This window comes from Lytechinus variegatus, chromosome 2 (genome assembly GCF_018143015.1).
Source record: "Lytechinus variegatus isolate NC3 chromosome 2, Lvar_3.0, whole genome shotgun sequence".
Taxonomy (NCBI): domain Eukaryota; kingdom Metazoa; phylum Echinodermata; class Echinoidea; order Temnopleuroida; family Toxopneustidae; genus Lytechinus; species Lytechinus variegatus.
The window spans coordinates 37387743-37409752 of NC_054741.1; the positions used below are offsets into that span (position 1 = coordinate 37387743).

Here is a 22010-nt window from a genome sequence, read left to right on the forward strand (position 1 = left end):
ATTGTTGATCATTCTGTTCTCTTTCCTGTTATGGTTGTTCCGAAAAAAAAGGACTCATAATGGAACAATTGCCCATTAGCCCTTCCCACACTGTTACCTTGCCTCTGTTGTCATTCCTTTGGTAGTTGAAATCACAAAGTGGTTGTCTTCATGGTTGATATGCCCACATGTTGTGGGTGTTCACACTTGTATTCATGGCAAATCCTGATCATCTCCAATCACCAAGTCATCAATAAAAAACTGGGAGCCACTGTCTGAGCATTGGAGCAGATCTCTGGAATGATTAGATGACGCTCGATCATTTGGCATGAATGACAGTGAAGATCTAGGCAAGTAATCCTGTTGAATGTGGATAAGCTACTCCTGTTAATTACGGCGAGTAATTAATCTGTCAGCTGGATGATTCCGCAGGAGATTCCTCACTTGATGATTTGATGATGATGAATGTTAGCATCAGACCTTCCTGTTCTTAATCCTGATCTATCTCTGCTCGTGTCTAGACATGTTTCGGTAGCACTGTACTTGATGACATTTTTGTACACTGCTGCACATGATGAGCATCTTGCCTTTGGGTACACTTCACAAACCCTCAGGAGGACAGCTGACCTTCTTGTTCTTCTTAGTCCTGATCTCCCTCTGTTCCTGTTTAGACTTCTTCCGGTAGAACTGTCTTTCAAGACATTTTTGTACACTGCTGGGCATGATGAGCATCTTGCATTTGGGTACTCTTCATGAAACCTCACGGGGACTACTGACTTATCGAATATTTGCTAGAAAAAGATGTTAGGAAAGAAAAAGCTCTTCAGTTTTGTTTTTGAAGCATTCAGTGATATATGCAGTCACATGTAAACTCTTAGAACCACCCTTTGTGTATTTTTCAACTGTCTTTAATACAGGAGAAGGATTCTCTTGATGAGGCACTACACCAGTTCCAGACCCGTATCTTCAGTCATGCCCACCCTGAGAGCGAGGTCTGCACCCAGCAAGCCAGGTTCACCAATGCTCATGATGTGCTTATGCCATTGGATGGGTTCTTGTGGTAAGATGCCTCACAAGTCTTTGTCTATAATCCCAATTTTCTTTGCCTAACCCTGCAAGTATTCTTCAGTATTTTTTGTTGTTGAAAAATTTGGTTTTAAAAATTTTGGAAATCTGTAGAATAGTGTCATATTATGTTGGCACCATTGAACATTTCACTTATTTCCAAAGATTAATAAGGCTTTGATATGTAATCCAACAGTATATATTTGTAAGATGTATAGTGAATGTGAGAATATCATTTTTTCTCAAAATACATAATCTTAAAGATAAGATATCGTATAGGTAACAAGAAAAAAAAATGAGAATCTGATAAAGTTTTAGCACACAAGAACAAGTCACTAGTTTTTCATGAAATTTATTTGTAACTTAATAAGAGCTTTATAAAACATGATGCTAGTTCAGGTTTATATTCACTTGGTCTACAAGCAGTTAGTCTGCTTCTCAGATAGTCTAGTACCACTTGAACTAAACACATTGGTCCAAATTCACCAATGTTGTTTTTAAAATGATCGGTTGAACCCATGGTTTATGCAAATTCCCTGTATAAATTATGTTTATTTACCACATATGTTAAAAAATGTCCAATGCTGATGCATGCTTTTGTCATATTGCACCAAATTGATGCATGTTGCTGTGGTTATTCATGCTATTTTATTCATAAGTCCACTGTTTGAAGAGTGGACTCATCAATTCAACATAGTGGACTCTTGAATAATAGCGTGGATAATCATTGGAACAGAATTTGGCGCACTATGGCAAAAGCGCACACCAGTATTGGACATTTGTTTAATATACATGTATGCAGTAAATAAGCGTAATTTATGTTGCAAATCTGCATAAAGAATGAGGTCAACGGATGGTTTTAAAAACCACCTTTGTGAATTCGGGCCATTGGATGGTATTCTGATAGCCATGGTTTAATTACACCTGTGATAACTTAGACCACACTTTTATGCCAGTTGTTAACTAATTCACCAATTAAAAATTATTTTAATCCTGCTGAAAGAGTTGTCAAAAAATCCAATTGAGCCGTGAAATGGGAAGAATATGAAAATACAAAAATATTAGGAATTTTCATGAATTTATTGATTAATTGTAATTCCACGAATACGGAAGAAATATTGTGAAGGCCAACATTCCATAGAAGTTTGGTTTAAATTTCTAGTAAACCTAGGTTTAATTATCAGAATACCATCCCTTTTGTCTACTATCAATTTGGTCTACACTTGGTATTATTCACCTATAGTCTAATGCTCTGTTGGTCTACTTTCCATTTTGTTGTCTTATTGGCCCTTATTCTGAAGTCAGGTTTAATATAAAATCTGGTTGAAAGTTGTAGTTTGATTATTGATACCCAATAGTGGCATAAATCTCTAACAGCAGAATTTTGATGTATCAGCTCATTTTTCTCACAAATCATTCTTAAATGTTTTTGAGGGATAAAGAAGATAGCTTTCTTCACCATTCACAAGTTTAGGAAAGAAACATAGTAAACGTGCAATGTAAAGAAAATTTTCACATTGTTTGGCTTCCCATAATTTTAGCACAGAGTTAGACCATGGTCTAAAGTTAAACCTGACTTCAGAATATGGGCCAATGTGTTTTACTTTGTCAAGTGAAGATTTGGTTCGTTAACAGTTCATCTTACCATATAGACTCAGTGGTGTTTAACCAAGTAGATATATTATATGACATGGGTTTAGCCCACCTAGAATTAGACAAACTGGTGAATGGGCTAAATGGTAATTAGATGAGCTGGTTGTAGACAAACCAGGTGGGTGTTTCATAAAGCTGTTCATAAGTTAAGAGCGACTTTAAGAACGATTGGTGATCCTTTCTTGTGGTAAATGGTATATACATTGGCGATGGTTAAGCGTGTAAGAAAGGTTCACCAGTCATTCTTAAAGTCGCTCTTATCTTACGAACAGCTTTATGAAACAGCCCCCAGGATTAGACCATGGGGAATGGGACCAAATGGGAAGTAGACAAAGCAGGTGTAAACCAATCAGCAAGTTACCCTGGTGAGCACCCATCTTGACATTTTCTCCTTTCAGTTGTTGCCTCCGTGATGAGAACGCAGCCCCTCACATCAGGCAGCTGGAGCGCTACGTCCTCCAGGAGACTCACTGTCTCATCCTGGACTACTTGAGGCGATGTAGTCCTGGAACAGCAAGCCAGACCTTACCTCTGTACCTGGCCCTTCTCCAGGACTATCAGCAAGATGAAAGCATCTCAAAGACTCTACTGGATGGGTAAGGGGGAAAAAATCTCTCTTTTATAAGAAAAAAGGACATTTGGGTAATTCTATAAAGTTATCGATCTATTAATATTTCTCCATTTTCTAAACTTTCCCTCCTTCATGAGCTACCCAAGTGATGATAGTTTTAGAAAATTTCAGTCTTTTATATGAACCACACACAGTAGAGGCATTTTTTTTCAGGAAGGTTCAATATGCAGTGGTTTGCATCTACACACTTTACAGAATTTCCTGTTAATTGATTAACATCAGTATTTCATTTCATATTATTGTTATGATAAAATGCTCATTTTTTGCCACAAATTTTCTCTCAGCAAATCAGATTGCAGTGTTTTAATATCTTTGACCTGTTATTGGAAATTTGTCATTATAACAAGTTTTATGAAACGGGCCCTATGATGTTACAAATTGTTTGTAAGGTTCATCTGATTTGTGTGAAGACATGAGACATTATTTTATATGAGGAAAAATTTATCAGCAACTACGCCATTCTGAAGCAAAAGTCTAGCAAAGCATGTAACATCGAAAGCAAAAGGTTACTAGAGCAATAAATTTTTCCTGAATTTGTTGAAGGAATTTTTTCCCCTTTAAAATTATTACTTAAATAATTAGTTGGAGCACTGACATCATTAACCATATATTAAATTACGCTGCACTTTTATTTTTGTTTTCAAAGTGATTTAAAGTGTTGATTGGTAGCTATTGATGTATAGAGGTATGACATGAGTGTTTTTTATTATCTCAATTGACTATCATATATTCTCTCCTACATCTGTAGATGCTGCCTGTTAGTCACCAAGGTCAAAGGTCATATCACAGAGAATGGCAATTCAGAGATTCCCAAGGATTTTGATAACAACCTTCAACTTTCCTTGGCTCTTATCGCATCACTGATTAAGATTAAGGTATGTGGAGGGTTCGTTCAGTCCTTAGAAAGTTTTTGAATTTTCATTTTTATCTGCCCACCATATGTAGATGCTGGAAGCATTGCAGAGCTTTTTTTTTTTTTTAGGGGGGGCTCGTTTGCCAGTTGATTGCGACGAATGGGTAACGAGGTGTGTAATCTATTCTAAAACCTAGTAATTATTGTAGAACATTTTTTTATGATTGATTGCATTAAATATAATGTATGATAACCAAGGGTACAATTAATCGCTAGCCTTTAGTTCTGAGATCCTGGGGTGGTATTCTGAGATCCATTTTATCTCAGATAAAATAAAATATTTTATCTCCGTTAAAATCAGTGAGATAAAATACCCTTAAAATCTCTCCGAATTGGTATTCTGAGAACAATTTTATCTTCATTTTATCTCTGTAAGACACACCTACTTTTTAATCAATATCCAATTAGAAACGCGCTTTTATAGCTCTCTCGTGTCACTCAACCAATTGAAATCCATTCCGCCAGGAGGTGTGTCAAAGGGGACAGATTGCGTCAATTTATTGACTTAAAATACGCTTGCACTATACGCTTGCGCGTCTTTACAGAGATTTCTTTTTAACAAAAAGGACAATACTCTCATCTTTTTTCGAAGTCTCCATCGCATCTTTTCAAGCATCATTTCAAAGACAATATTAGTCAAGATATATCCTATGGAATACTTTCTGATTGTACAGGAATAACGTTAAGGTGTTATTCTCAATAAATATATATTTTTTCTTCATTTTCATGTCAAAATTTGGGGTTAATTCACCTAGAAATATTAGTGAAATTAACGTCGCAGAGATAAAATAGCCCCTACCCTCTTTTAAGTTTATTTTATTTTTTTCCTCAAAGTAACATGAACGCAAGCACATCATCCGCGTTGCAATACCCAGATACGCGATGGGTATGTCTATGCAAGCACTGTTCTGTTGCGTATCATCTATAGTTACGCAAGATAAAATTTATACGCAAGATAAAATTGAAAATTTTATCTCGGAGATAAAATGTCATCTCAGAATACCAATTTCATTTTAAGAGATAAAATAAAATATTATAAAGATAAAATGACCTCAGAATACCGCCCCAGGTCTTGCGATGGTCTAGGTATAGATTTTGGCCATGTGCAGTTAAGAATCTATCAATTTAATTCTTAAAAATATAGATTATACATGGAGATATTTCTTTAATTAAACCAAGAACAGGTCTGGAATAATTGCAGAGATTGAGGTTCCATGGAACATTATGTACCAACTGTAACTTATGTTCATGACATAATTTGATTTTTGGTGTTTTGGATTTTTTTTGCTTTTTTTTTGTCCAGACCCTGGATTTATCCACCATGCGACAGATGCTAGAGATGTACCAGGATCTTAGTCTTTGCATCCAGACCTCAACACATCTGCAAAAGCTTTTCTCTGCAATAGCCTCAAGAATAGATCTAATAGTAAGGTTTTACTTGACAAAATTGCTTACATCGGTGGAGAGGATTAATTTCTCAGTGTATTATTCTCGCATTTTAATTAGATATGTCGGACACATCTCCAAAATAGTTTTCTCCACAAGAGCTTGGGGAATAGATTACAGTTATACTGAAGATCTACTTGAACACAGTGGATACAAAATCATTGTTCTTAATTTGAATGTTTCAAAATATAACCTTTTTTCTTGACTTTTTTACATCTCCCAAAGAGTTTTCTCAGCAAGAGGCTAGGGTCCTGTTGCATGAAGTTACCATTATGGTAACTTTGCCATCCGATGGTGACTACCATAGTAACGCTGCTCAACAGCCAATAAATCTTGAGGATTCCATGAAAGATACCATTGGATGGCAAAGTTACCATAATGGTTTATTCTATGCAACGGGGCCTAGGTCTTATTGTAATGGTTCATGCAACCACAGTTGAATACTTCCCTAAATGAGTTTTAATCAAGTGCCAACTTATGCTCCTTGGTGTCAGTAATTTTTAGGTACTATTCACTTATTCCACAACATATGCCTCACTCAAACTATGTCTGGGTCCAGTTGCTATAAGAATTGCATCTCTAAATATATATCACATCAGAGCATCAGAACATTTTGGACTGGTGCATGATTTAAATGCAATTTCCGAAGCCAGCCCCAGATCATACTGTGATGATATCACCGTAACATTCAATCTTAACTTCACAAACTTTCCTTATCACTTCAACATCTTATTGGCTATCCACAGTTATTTCACAACTTTTAAACATGAGTTTGATCTAAATTTGATTTCAGAATATTGGCTGATGAGTTTACTGTCTCTTAGAAGTTGCAGGATGGTTTGTGGGCAATTTAAACTGTTTCAAACCATGACATTTTGTGTAATAAGTGCATTTTATCATCAAATGTTCAATGATATTTTGTAAAATTGATTGTATATGTAAATAAATATTGAATGTGTTTGATAACTCAGCAAAAAGTGTAATGCTTTGAAACCTGAATGAATCCCATGATTTACCCTAGCTGGAATTGCCCTTATCTATTATTGTTCATAAGCTTTATAAGGTAGTATTTATTGTCCAAATAACTAAATAAATTTTTACATGGTATTTTGATTAAACATTACATGAAACAAATTAATATATCTGTAGAACGTTAAACACTGACACATAAAAAATGATAATCTAAAATACATCACAAAACTAAAAGCTAGTGACAAAGTACCATGCAACAGAAGTACAGCCCTTGCTCAATCTGTAACCTATCTCTTTGTGACTTTTATCCAGCCTCTGACTAAAGTGTCCCTGAACCCAACCGATGATAACATGGCTGGTAGACTAGCACTGTTTGCATCCAATGATATTCCGGCTAGTCCTGTTGATACCATGAGGATATCGGATGATGAGGACGATGATGATGACAGAAAGGGTGAGCATACATGTAGCACACCTCCCCCTCTTTCCTATCTTCCCACCTCCCCCCCTTTCTCTCTTCCTTCCCCCTCTTCCCTTCCCCCCCCCTCTTCCCTTCCCCCCTCTTCCCTCCACCTTCTATAAACTGACTCGAAGTGATTACTGATAGTTTATTCTATAAACATGTATCATGAAGCACCGAGGACATGTTACTATAGAAAGACACTATGTAGAAGGAAATGTTGATTATGAGGCACCTAAGAAATAGTGTATACTGTAAGATTCTTAAATCACCAAACTGATCATAAATAAACCTGTATTTACCAAGAATCTCAGGCACTGCATACAGATATGCATGCAAGCCCAGCTTGAAGGTCTCCTCTTGATTTAAGTGTATCCCTTTATGAAACATTTTCTAGAATCCTACTCCTAATGTAACAAAATGAATTTTGTAACCACTTTAATCTATTGTTGGTTATGTTTATCCAATTCCATATGTTTATTATTTTGAAATACTATGTAAAATAATTGTGAAAGGGCTTCATGCATATTTTGGCCAAATACAGTGGTGCTCAAAAGTTAGTAAACCCTACCAGAAAATGAATGTATTTAGTTGTTCAAGTTCTGCCATGTTTTAAATATATTTATTGAGAAGACAGGTGGTGAAAATAAATATTACATTCAATTAAATTAAACCCATTGTATTGTTGTTTTCTACATCCAACAGTCAGCATGATGGAGTTCATTATCTGGAGGGGTTCACTAACTTTTGGGCACAAACTGATGTTGTTTTAAACAACAAAACCTTTCTAGCTAGAATCTGTCGGTCCCTATACAAATCCTAGAGGATCAATAGAATTCAGTATTCAACAGGTTCAGTATTTTGATAATATACATCTTGGTGGCACTTTCAGGTTCTAGTCATCCCTTGTCCGAGTCTCTAGCCCTCAACGCCAGCAGTGGCAGCGGCCAGACACCACGCCTCTCCTCTGGGAGCGATCAAGCCTCCAGAATGGCAGGGGTTTCCCCATCTCCAGGGACAGACTTTGATGATGAAGATTCTGACTGGGATAGCTGGGATGAGGATGAAGAGGTGAGACCGAGTGTGTTTTCTTTGTACCCCTGTTGAGTATATTCAGTGAATACATTTGTATAGTGATCACCCAAGGGATACACAAATATGTGGCTTTTATAGATAGGTGGCTGCCATAGACAGGTTCTTACACACATAATCTGCCCCCATGGGAATCGGTTTTGGTGGTCACTATAGGCAGGTGGCTGCTATAGACAGGTTCTTATACACACAATCTGCCTCCATGGGATCAGTTTTAGTGGTCACTATAGGCAGGTAGATGATATAGACAGCTTCTTATATGCACAATCTGCCTCCATGGGAATCGGTTTAGTGGTCACTATAGGCAGGTGGCTGCTATAGACAGCTTCTTATACGTACAATCTGCCTCCATGGGAATCGGTTTAGTGGTCACTATAGGCAGGTGGCTGCTATAGACAGCTTCTTATACGCACAATCTGCCTCCATGGGAATCGGTTTAGTGGTCACTATAGGCAGGTGGCTGCTATAGACAGCTTCTTATACACACAATCTGCCTCCATGGGAATCGGTTTAGTGGTAATTATAGGCAGGTGGCTGCTATAGACAGGTTCTTATACACACAATCTGCCTCCATGGGAATCGGTTTAGTGGTCACTATAGGCAGGTGGCTGCTATAGACAGGTTCTTATACACACAATCTGCCTCCGTGGGAATTGGTTTTAGTGGTCACTATATTTCTATTAATTTTTTTATGCCTTGGTAGATGACTCTTGTCTGAAATTCAGATCAAATTTGAGTTCGGATTCCACAGGTCAAGAGTCAAAGGTCACAGCTAATTATATATATTCAAAATAGTTTCTGCACAAGATATTAGACAAATGTTCAGAATTACTGGTGTGTAGATACATGCCACTTATTTACAGGCCCATCAAATGATGCTGATTAATTAATTGCAAAATTCCAAATTGATTGCTGCCCTGCTTTAGACAACAGAAATTACAAAGTGGATAAGTACAGATAATGAAATTGATTTATCTTTTACATATTATGCGATCGATATTTGATATTGATATTTTGTAATTGATTGTAGTCCCTTTTCTTGCAACCTTCCCTTTGTGTATTGAAATCCTCATAAATATTATGCCACTGATTCATATTGAAAAGAGATTAAGAAAATGATAGTCAACAACGCCTAAGCAGTATAAAAGGTTACAAAATAGAGGGAGATTCCATGTCTATACAACTTAATGTGAAAGGATTATCAGATCAACAGAAAGGATTATGAAAAGGCCAGCGTTTAATTGCATCCGGTTAGGTATTCATTATGTTAAATTGTTGGTGAAATAAGCTCTTTATAGTTCTTGAGCTAGATAACAGCAGTAGCTGTGGCTAAACATAGAATTGATTTTCTACAACCCTTTACAGCTGGAGTCCAGGGCCCATTGAAGGGTATTGGAAGCTTTGGGGCTTCTAGTTCTCTGGTGCAATCTAAGCCTTATTTTGGCTCTATAAGCTTCTCTATATCTATGACTGTTGTAGATTCTAGAAATTAGGTCTCCAAGTATTTGGTTGCTTTAGTTTTCTGTCATTGCAACTGATCTTCCATGAGTTATCAATGAAATATCCTTGGAAATTGAATTGAATTCATTCATTTCCATTGAAAATGTACAAAATCAAGATGTTATTTGCTAATGTAACACATTATGTCATAAATAATCAAATTTATACATGCTATAGTTCAATTTTGTTTCTTGTAAAAAGTGAAAATAAAAAGCAGTATGTATGTGATGTTTGATTAACCAATAAATAAGAAATATCAAATAAGAAGAGATGGAATTGGAATACATATCATAATAGTCTGTAAAAATGATATCTTATATATGAAGAAAAAAAATCCATCAGTTTGATATCATGGTACAATGTTATACAATACAGGCTACAACCACCAACGAATTTGCATCATTTGATCATTCAAGTTGGCAGCAGTGCACCTCCTATCATACTTTATCTGTTGCTTCCAAGTGTTTCAGCTATATCAATGAAAGTAGATATTACAAATGTTTAGATTTCATTAGATATACAAACATTAAATTATTCTATTCATCATCTTCACAGGACCAGTCTGTCTTTCAAGAGGCCATGTCAGATTTCCTTCGCCAACTTCAAGGATATCTTGGTAAGTCAAGGGCCCTGTAAGGCTGCAGTTGCATTTCTGTAGGGTGCTCGTATTGCGAGTCAAAAGCAGCTATTTTTCTGTATTTCTATACATACCAACTACATGTTGCTGGTACAAAAAGTATTAAATCGGCTGTTTTCGAACTGCCGCACTGCAAGGGAAATGGGGCCATGCCACAGAGGTTTGGAATGGATTGTCGGTATGAAAGAACAATTCTCATTGGTTCCTGGTCAGTGTTCTGAGCACAGTGCTCGTGCAACAATGATCTTGATTGGCCAATGCCATTTAGCGATTGATTGCAAACCTTTGTGTTTCATAGCCAAGAATACTGGAGCTTGGGTAGCTTTTCATGTATGCTGTGATTAATCACAGTCAATGACAGCTTCACAAATCTTTCATTTTAATTTGCCAAGAGGCAGTGTTGCCATAGGCCCGTATTCTGAAATCGGGTTTAACTCTGTGCTAAAATTATGAGAAGCCAAATGTATCAAAATTTTGTTTGCATTGAATGCTTCTCATGTTTACTGTTCTCTTTCCTAATTTTTTAATGGTGAAGACAACTATCTCATTCATCCCTTGCAGACAGTTGATAATGTTTTTGGAGTCAAAGAGCGATAAATGGAACCTTTACAGTGAGAGATAGAGATTTATGTCACAACTGGCTTTCCATACTTAAACCACAACTGTAGACCAGTGTTTAAATTAAACCTGACTTGCAATGTATTTAATTGTTTCATAGAACTTGCTGTCGATAAGTCACAGCTGTAGTCCGTGAAAAGTTTCGTCTTTTTCATTCTAATGGCATATGATCTTAGAAGCAAATTAAAAAGTAGAATATTTCAAGAATTATTCAACCCCAAGGACATGTGTCTGTTATGCAGCAGAGCAAGTGTGTTTCCTCGAAAACTATTCAATAAAATTTGGTAAAGTTCATCATGTTTGTACCTGAATGTAAAATGTGGATGAAAAACTCAGCCAGATAACAACTGAATTCACCCTTATAACAGCCAACTGCAATACTGCCTGTAGAGCATGGTCTTCTTTGACTTACATCTGTCACATTAAATTGTTATCTAGCTGAGTTTTTCATCCACATTTTACATTCAGGTACAAACATGATGAATTTTACCAAATTTTATTGAATAGTTCTAGAGGAAACACACTTGCTCTGCTGCATAACTGACTCATGTCCTTGGGGTTGAATAATTCAAGATGTGAACTCAATGGCCCGAATTCACAATGGTGGTTTTGAAAACTCACGGTTGAATCCATGGTTTATGCAGATTTCGTGTATAAATTGCGCTTAATTTAACGCGTATCGGGCGCGTGTATAATACATGTCCAATGCTCAGTGCGCCAAATTGACGCCTGTTACCAATGTTAAAATATGCAGTTTTTTTCAGGAGTCCAATGCTTGAAGAGTGGGCGCATTATTCAAAACAGTGGACTCCTGAATGAAATACTGTGGATAACCACGGTAACAGGCATCGATTTGGCGCACTGTAACAAAAGCGTGCATCAGCATTGGACATTTTTTTAATGTACGCAGTAAATAAGTGTAATTTCTACAGAAAATCTGCATAAACCATGGCCATTAATGCTGTTTCAAATTATTTTGTCTTTCCAGGAGCTGATACATTCCAAGCAGAGCTGACCCATTCAAGCAACAGTGAGAGACAGTTCATCAAACACTTGCTTAGCAATTGAGAAACCACTTCTTAGAATTTTTTTTTTGAAGAAGAAGTAAAAACTACAAAAAAAAAGGACAACATATGATTGATGAATCCCTCATGACTTTGCTCATTTGAAGGGATCGTTTAACTTTCACGCAGGATCTTAAGATATTTTTTTTCTCTTGCAGCTAATTCTGTAATCACCATTGCAAAAAAAACCCCAGATATTTTAAGGTAATCGGTTGCTTGATTGGTGCACTAATGGTGGCTGTAGTCATAAGCGTCCCTAGGTACCGTACGCTTAGGTCATCATTGTAGTGTATGGAGGGAAAATAATAATGAATGATAGTATATTTCTCCAAAGTCCTGAATATTTGGCCACACGTTATAGTTTTTTTTTTCTCCTTCATATTTTGAATTTAAAGAGCATCTGAACTAACTCTGTTTATTTCAGTAAACTTTCCTTTTTAAAATGATGAAATAATGTGAATTCTCACCACTTCAAGTTTTACATTCACATCACCATGCATTTATTTGGAAAGGCTTCATTTTGCAAAGCGATCAAATGTCAAGATTCGTACTTCAAGTCTGCAGTTGAACCAGTGCAAAATATATGTAGATATTGACTGTGGTGAAATTTCGTAGTGTGCTTCGGTAATTGTAAAAGTGATTTTTCATTGCTTTGGCCCTGCCATACACGAAAATGTATGCGTGGTAAACATGTTTTATTGCTCTCTACCTCAGATGAACATTTGTACAAATTCATTTTGAGTTTTGAAACAAGATGAAGTTTATTGTTTTTGTCTCTTGTAATTACTTTTTATTGCAGTAGTTTGTACAATTTTTTAGTCAGAATTAGCTGCAGCAGAATTTTTAATCATTACACTGTGTTTAGGTGGCCTGTTTAGAATAAAAAATTGTACATCGTACTCCTGAAAATACATAAACATGTATGTTACAAAGGTCAGTGTATCATTGTTTATAGCCAAAACTTTCACTCTGAAATATGCTCTGAAATTTAAATCTTAGAGAGTCGTAGTGTACTATATCGTATCCAATAGTTCAACATTTTCTATACAAATGATTGCTTTTCATGCATTGTTTATGTGTAGAAAAATGTATTTTAGGCATTGGATAGTCACTCTTCAAGAGACACTAATACTTCTTAAACTGGAATTTAAGCCCAGTGCACACTTGGTTGGATTGTTCATATCAAATGTTATTACAATTTCTATGAAATTTTGCATAGTGTGCGCCAGGCTTTACTGAATTCTGTAATTCCCATAGGCTTTGCACAGGGGCCACCTGGTTCCAGTAGGCAATGGATAAGCTGTTGACTACTGAATCTTCTGATTCACATAAGCTTTGCACAGGGGCCACCAAGTTCCAGTAGGCAATGGATAAGCTTTTGACTACTGAATTCTGTAATTCCCATAGGATATGCACAGGGGCCACCTGGTTCCAGTAGGCAATGGGTTAAAGGAGAATGAAACCATTGGAATAAGATAGCTTGTGTGAAAACAGAAAAATCAAAGAAACAGATCAACGAAAGTTTGAGAAAAATCGGACAAATAATGAGAAAGTTATGAGCATTTGAATATTGCGATCACTAATGCTATGGAGATAGCAAATTGGCAATGCGACAAAGATGTGTGATGTCACTTGTGAACAACTCTCCCCATTACTTTAGTATATGTTTCACTAGAATTGCCTCTTTTATCACATCTATCCATAAATCATGTGTTCTTTCTACATGAGGGCATGTAATGCATATTTTTTAAGAATACATCATGGATAAAGAGTTTGTATCATCATAAGAAAAAGCAAAAAGAGACATTTTGAGGGTATTTTATAGTCCACCAAAGGGAAAGTTGTTCATCAGTGACATCACACATCCTTGTCGCATTGCCAATGTGAGGATCTCCATAGCATTAGTGATTGCAATATTCAAATGCTCATAACTTTCTCATTATTTGTCCGATTTTGTCTCAAACTTTCTTTATTCTTATTCTTTGATTTTTCTGTTTCTACACAAGCCTATTTGTTCCAAAGGTTTCATTCCCCTTTAAGCTGTTGACTTCTGAATTCTTTAATTCCCATAGGATATGCACAGGGACCATCTAGTTCCAATGAGTTCAAAATACATGTTGTGCTTGATAATTATGTTTTGAAAGTAAGAATAGACCTGTTTACTAATGTGAGGGGCTTAGTAAACGGGCATTGCATGGATATGTCAATGAATGAACTATAGTATACATGTATGTAATATACATTCCTTGTGGCTATGTCTGGTAAGTCTCTGGCAAACTTTTGGGCTTGTCAGGAACATTGTTCAAAAGATGTGCATTATTAAATATGTGAGTTAAAAAAAAAAGTAATATCAATGGAGAAGAATTGAACAGTGTGCACTGATGAAGTATCATTCAGGGGCCGCAGAAGCGGGGAGGGGTGGGGGGTTCAGCCCCCCACTTTTTTCCAAAACCGTGTACAAAAACATAAAAATGACCATATAATTGTGATTTTTGCGTGGTCAGCCCCCCCCCTTAGAAAACCATTTCGTGGCCCCTGTCATTCATGTGTCAGTAGAAAAGAAGTGATGTGTTGTAAACTTTGAGTGGATGTAGAAATAGATTTGAGTAATATTTAAAAAAAAAAAAGGTTTTATGAAAACCTTTTTGACATATACATCTCCTAATTGTTTTTTTATATCCACATAATCTGTGGAGGATATAGGATTTTGAAGTAGCGGACGAATAGCAAATGATGAGGGGTTCTTATATAGCGCCGGTATCTGCCTTTGCTGGGCGCTCATGGCGCTTGCTCAAATATAGGAAATTCTCACAAGTTTCAATGTCTATAAAGAGTGCTTAGAATCATTCAGTTCAAATACTGTCCTAAATGTGAAATAAGAGAGGATGAAGATTTAGGTTAGCTACATGTTTATCAATATGTATTTTCAATGGTAAATTCTCAAAATAAAGAGGGGGTGTCTTGCCCTTGTGCCCCTGGCTCAATCCAACACTGCCATATTGCCCTCTTGTTTCTATCAGATGCCGTCAGGATTTATTCTCAATGGTATTCTATATAATATCAGTTTATAAACAGCATAGGTGATTCTAGGAGAAAAATAAAATCTTGATATTTCCTTGTGTACGAGAATACAATACTTGTGTATATATAAGAATTTTTGGTATAGATTTGCATATTGTTTGGAGGGGACAGTGTTTTTTTTCACCCAGAATATGATGATCCTTATGTTTATTTTACCTTGGTAGGTACCCCTCCCCTTGCTCCCCCCCAAAAAAAAAAACTGTCTTTCACAATTTTGTTGAATAATATGCTTAAAATTGGTTGCCTTGTAAAGTCAGTTCTACTCAGTAACGTGGCCTTGAGTTGTTCCAGGAAAAGTGCTCTTTTGTGATTCTGTGCCAATTCTTATCACATTTTGAGGAGAAAACTGAATTTATGTCAGTCTGGAGAGATTAAGGAATTTCTTTTTAGCTTATTTTTTTTATCAATGTTTGAATAACAACAGATTAGGTATCTGTTTTCATCTACTAGTATTCATGAATGGCTTAGCTCTGTAGGTTGTTGACAGCTTCTCTTTCCACTCGTTGATCTACTTCATCAAAAATTGGTTTGTACAGGGTAAAAGTTAACATATCACAACAGGAGCCACATTTATGGTGATGATGAAGGTATTGATTTTTTTTCACTGATATCTTAGAGAGCGTGAATGCTTTAGATATGTGGCATAGTTGTTTTTCCTTAAATGAATATAATTATTGAGTACAACATTAACATTTTGATATATATTCATATAACATGGAGGTACAAAAAGTCACTCAAGATTTCTTTACACAGTTGTATTTTAATTTCCATCGTAGTGTACATTCTGCCAAATTTAAATGAAAGTTTGAAAAGACAAATGGATTTGTTATGATTTTTCGGTCTTGAATCGATCTCAAGTTCCCATTGAGGAACAGAACTTTACAAAATAATCAGTAGAAAATGATTTGTTTTCATTCTTTAAATTGGAAACATTTTTTATTTTTCTCTTTATTTGATTTTTTTTAAATATGAAAATAAACATGATTTGTAAAACATGATTATTTCTTTTCAGATTACTAATGTTGATGAAATACTAAAAAAAATAATATGGATTTTGTATTTTCTAAAACATGTTTTAAGATGGTTCGGCAAATGAAAGCATTTTATCAATAGCAGTTGAATAAATATTACTTGAATATAACATCGGGTGAAGACCAATGAAAAAGACAGTTTACTTTGTGTCCTTCATCCCCCATTGTTTTAAACTTGTCTTGTAAAATTTGTTTAAAATTGCTTATAATGCACTTTTTAACATTTTTTTTTCTACATAGATGTAAATGTAACTATGTTAGCTATTTATGAAATGAGTGATAGCTGTGCTTTCATATGAATATTAACTGCTGTGTGTCTATTAGCTAACTTGTGCAATAAACTTGTATAAAGTGAAATATTTTCTCTGTAAATAAGCTTTTGTATCCTCTTATTGTCCGGCAGATCTTTGGGTTCCCCCCCCCTCTCTCCCTGTCATATTCTTCCTCTCTGTTTCAACTTTAAATTTCTTTAGCAAACTGCCCAATCTCCTTTCTTTTTCTTCTTTTCTATCCCATCATTTCCTCGTAAATTTTTATTGGATTTTCTTAAACTTCTTTACCCTTTAACTTCTGTTTTCTATTGTGGACCTCATTGTTTTAGTCCCTTTTTTTCAATTGTGATTCTGTGTGCTTATAGGTACTTATCAGTCAAAATTTTATCGGAGTTAAATTTGTTTGAAAAACTTTGTGCATTGTGTAAGTGATGGATAAGCGATATAGTCTGTAATTCATTCCATTTTATGCTGTTTTCTGCTCAAACCCAGCTATTATTTTAATTATGATCTTTTATGTGAAATTTGTTTTTGTATAATGTTGAACTCGACCGTTGTTTTGAATAGTGTGATTTTTCTGCTATCTTTTGAGTGTGTTTATTTTGGATGTGCCTTCAAGATTTTCCTGTAGATGTGTACTCAAGTTTTAGACACTCAGTACTAAGAGATCATCTTTTTACATGTAAAAGTTATTTGGACAGTACAATTTCAATTGATGATATTTCTTTATGCAGAACATGTACTTGATCACCTTGGCTTACGTAGTTTTGAGATTTTGTCATTATGTATTTATTGCTTGTTGTATATACATTCGAATGTTGTAGGATACTAGTCCATGTCTTTATTTAGGAACCCCACAAATGTTTTGAAAAAAAATGTGCTCAAATGCATTTATATCTAGGGACCTTGCCGTATATAGAGTATTCCAATATGAAATTGAACTCCTGATAACAGATGATCTTTTATTAAGCAACATTCAGGCATGATTTTGCAAGGATAGACTAAATTTTCATTTCCCAAGAAAAGAAAAAAAACCAGCTAGTCGAATAAAATTTACAGTCATTGTATTTGCACATGCCAATCTGTGTATAGTTTTTGGCCAATAGTGTTTGAAATGGAAAAGAGTCATTCCCTGAAAGAATAAACCATTTTTTATGTTTAATCTCATTTTTTCCCATTTGTACTTCAAGTTATAAATTACTTTAATAATTCATGATAGATGGAGAGCATTAATATATGCCCCTCCTGAGTTGATAAGATGTGGTTGGTTGAACTGGGCCTATTTCAGTACATAAAGTGAAGTTAAATATGAATTGGTTTAACTTTTCTATATGGACTGTTCACACATAATGGACCTACAACATGTTCACATGTAGCATGAACCATGTTATAAATACAATTTAAAAAAAATATATATGGTAAATGGAACGCTTTTTATGGGATTGCTCTCCAGGCAAATTGATTTGGAATTGACACAGTAACTAGGTGTCATAGAAAGCCCAGTGAGTGAATTGATCTTTATTACTGATTTGGATTATGGTACATTTCTAAGTTCTTTTACAAACAGCCTGCTGTAATTCATTCCTTGATGAGTGAAATATTCAAGAACTTGTGATAACAAGAGAGATTACTTTTTGTGATTCCTTTATTCTGTTAATGAATGTGAACAGTAAAGTAATCAATCAGCATATTTTGCTATTCTCCTGAAATACTACATCGATTTTAAATTTTATTCAGAGGCGATTATGTTGCTTTGTGTGCATGCCTTCATGGAGGACATTTTTCTGTACCTACCCTAGGAAAAGTATGTCAACATAAGGACTACTTGATGGAATAAAATAATATCCCAGAATCAATTGACTATACGTGTCCTGCATTATTTGCTTTTCATTTTGAGGAAAAATCTGTGTATGAGACTTGACTTGCATTCACTTTGAATACACTACACGTATGGGTCATATTTTCTTCATGATAGTTCATATTCAATTCATTTCTTTATTCCATTTACATTCAAAACATAATACAAAGTAATATAAAGTAATATATATCAACTACACTTTTACAGACAAGCATTCTGACTTCGTATAGCAAAAAACAGTATTATATTGTATACTACTGTGCATAAATGGAAAGCAAAGCTAGTTTGTTATCTCAAGATTAGTTTTTATCGATCACAATTTAAGAAGATGAAGAATGCACCAAAAATAACACTGATATAATAAGCAATTGATATGATCAGTTGCCGGAATTGATAGATTTTATTTAGATTTTTATCAAGTGCCAAAATTGAATACTTAGACAATCGGTCCAAAGATGCTTAATGTTTTGATGATGGTTATGCATTTTTATTTAGTTTTTATTTTGAAGAAAAATTTACCCGTAAATTTTGAAAACAAATCATCTAAAATTGCCTTGCCGAGTATGGTGATGAAAAATTGTCTCCTCCTTTATAACATTCATACCAAATTTTGGCAAGAAACAAACTTGGTTCCCAGCACATCTGTATTTTCAATAAAGATTGAATTGCTGTGATCATTTTTTAACAGAACTAGTATATTGGCCAATAGCTGCCGGTGATTCCATTTATGCCAGAACTTCTTTAGATTTACAAAGAGTTCGGTTCCCCTTTAAGAAGAAGAAAAAAAAACGCTGACCTAGTTATGGAATAAACATCCTGTTTGTCCTTAATTATGATGATGGTAGTGTAGAATAGTTCATTAAACCTTGGATCATTAATAACTCTTGCTGGTAGGGAAGGGTGGGGATGGGGCTACATGAATCACATAGCTTTGTGAATTTGATCAGGGAGGGAACTGTAACCCAAACTAGTGATCACTTCATCTTTTCTTGATGTAAAAGTTTTGTGATTTTTAGGGGAAATCCATGAAAATTCTGATGTTGACAAAAAAAATAAGACGATTTATAAAACAGCAAAATAACACTTTCGTAAAAATGGATGGGGCGTGCCAGCATCCTACCCAAAATGCCCAAAACAGTGTATAGGTAGTTGAAGCCATAGATATACGTTATGGTTGAGGTCAATTTATTTACTTGGGGAGATCTCTGATAATCAAGATATATATTTTTTGGTGATTAAAGGAGGGAAGGCTTTGCTATTGGCTCTTAAACAATTATTTGAAATTATCTGAATGTATACCGCTGGGATGAAGGTGTATGCAGTAAATGTTTACATATTTATTTGAGCAACCGCCCCCCCCAAAAAAAAAACAGCTACAATAATGTGTCACTCAGTAAATTTTACTCCATGGCAGAATGAACTATAACTTTGTCTCACCCCCCCCCCTCGAGTCTATTCATTGGGCAAATGGTTAATTATTTATATCCAGAATACCAGTATTTTTTTAACACACGAGTCGTTACAATTTTCTTCTCATGAATGTGTAGTGAACCTTTCCTCTATAATCATGAGACTGCATGCTACCACGTCTACCCGTTCGCTTCCAATTACCCTTACATTGATATCTTATTTCAACAGCCAGCAAAAAGCATATCATACATACGAAAATAAAAAGAGAAATACCCCCTACCCGCAAGTCGGAAAGGTTTTCGGATTTCAATCGTACCATCCATCATTATTCATGCAGTGTTTTCCCTGCTCAACAAGACAGCTACCGTAAGGTTTGAACTGATAGAGGCTCAGCTTTCTAAAGTCAACCGTATAATCTAGCTTTTCGTTTTCAATCCATCTATCATCGGTACATCCAAGTAAACAATAAAGGAAAGGGCGATATGATAATTGCTGAAAACATATTTATTTTTTTCGACAGTTACCCATGCTTCTTAATAAATAAACAAAATAGATGTTTGAGATTGTTATTGCTGCCCCGATTGCTGCATGATTTTGTGGAATGTTGACGTTTTTAGTGAAACAGACAGCTCAAGATTATTATTATTATTAGTGGTAGTATTTTTATTCGGCACTTTCAGAAAAAACAAAACAAAACAAGACAGCATGTACAAATGCAAAAATAAAAATAGTACAAAAATACAAATAGTTCTTAGACCCTTTCTCACCCAATCAGGTAGCCTGGGTAGGTCATAGGTCAACTAAATGACCATGGCCCACAGGCCTTCCCTCCCACACCTGAGTGGGTGAACAAAGATCATTACATACAATAGAGTTACAAAATGGAATAACATAATAATATAAAACAGGTATGGGTTGCACAAAAATGCACCAATTTATTGTTAATATAACCTTAGGAGGAGCGAATATTCAACTAAAATGATTGAGCCGGAATAAATAGGGAGCAGTCGGAATAAATTACTTTATAACGCATGAGTTTAAAGATATATATCACAAAAAAATCAGAATATTGGACACCGTTTGGGAAAGTGAAACTTGAAAAACGTGTTGTGTATTTATACATTGCTTCATTATCGAGTTGCCCCATGATTAACAAAAAAAAAAGATCTTCGCCAAAAATTCTCATCTGATATGAAGATACATGACCGCCCCTTTCCCCTTTCCTATCCGGCTAATCTTTTTTCCCATCACGGCTTTCCAACTTGTTCGTCTTTTTAGAATATTCAGTATTATACCACTATATCATTTTTTTTAAAAAGGGATATAATCCGATTTTGAAACTTTAAAACATATATTACGAATATTAAAGATTCAGCATTGCTTGATTATGCTTTTAAAGACATATATGAAATAGAAGTTACAGACTAAGGGGGTGTTGCAAGAAAATATTTGCGATCAATTGCAAATATTCTGTTGCAATTTCACAACTGATAGATCATCGTTAGTTGTAGCAAATCAGATTAAACTTCTTGCTTCAAGGAGCAGATTAGCAATCAATCACTAATTTGCAATTAACTGCAAGACATATGATTGATTTAGGGACCAAAAATTGACTTGCGATTGATCGCAAGTTTCTTGCAACACCCCATAAGTCTGCTTTATTCAACAGTTAGCATAGTTACCATAGTAACTAGTGCTTCTTCTTATTCTTCTTCTCTCTCTCCTCCTCCCCCCTCCTTGCTGTACTTTTTATTTATCATAAATCTGGGCTTAATTTTCGAAAGCATTATATGCCTCTTGGTTTAAATCTATATATGAATATGTTTTTCTTTTCTTAGAACATAGAATAAAAAGTAATTAATATCATTTGAAATATATGGGTATGGATTTACTGAGAAACATTCCACAGAAAAGGCAGAGATAAATAGGCTTATAAGAGTACCGAAGTTTGGCGTCATCAATTTTCACTTTTTGCATATCAGCGTTTTTTGATACCATATTTTGGTAGAGTATGATGAAAAACAACCCAATCCCCCCTTTGAGAAGCAAAATTTAAATTTGTAATGTAAAAATGCCATTAAAACAGAAATGTGCCCCCTCTTTTGAAATTGAAGGCCTATGGACATCTTAAAAGAGACACTTGGGCAGCATGTGTACATGATAATGATGACTAAAATTTGGTTTAGTATGGAAGCTTAAAGGTGCCACTCAGATCAGGATCTTACTATGTCTACATCCCTTAGAAAAAAATGACCAGATGACGAGATCTCGGATCTTATCATGTCTACATTCTGTGGGAGAAATGATGAAATGACAATATCTTGGATG

At 35.2% G+C, this 22010-nt stretch overlaps 1 protein-coding gene across 2 annotated transcripts in view; it reads left to right on the top strand.

Annotated features, from left to right (window-relative positions):
* The window catches only part of LOC121408020, a 49949-nt gene extending 37884 nt beyond the window's left edge, over positions 1-12065 (top strand). For both annotated transcript variants that reach the window (XM_041599319.1, XM_041599320.1), the window contains 8 exons: positions 897-1039; positions 3096-3293; positions 4077-4203; positions 5545-5667; positions 6972-7113; positions 8012-8190; positions 10267-10327; positions 11955-12065. In XM_041599319.1, the coding sequence (XP_041455253.1) occupies positions 897-1039; positions 3096-3293; positions 4077-4203; positions 5545-5667; positions 6972-7113; positions 8012-8190; positions 10267-10327; positions 11955-12034 (1053 nt within the window). In that variant the 3' untranslated portion in view covers positions 12035-12065. The remainder of the gene's footprint in view (positions 1-896; positions 1040-3095; positions 3294-4076; positions 4204-5544; positions 5668-6971; positions 7114-8011; positions 8191-10266; positions 10328-11954) is intronic.
* The last annotated feature ends 9945 nt before the right edge of the window (positions 12066-22010 follow it).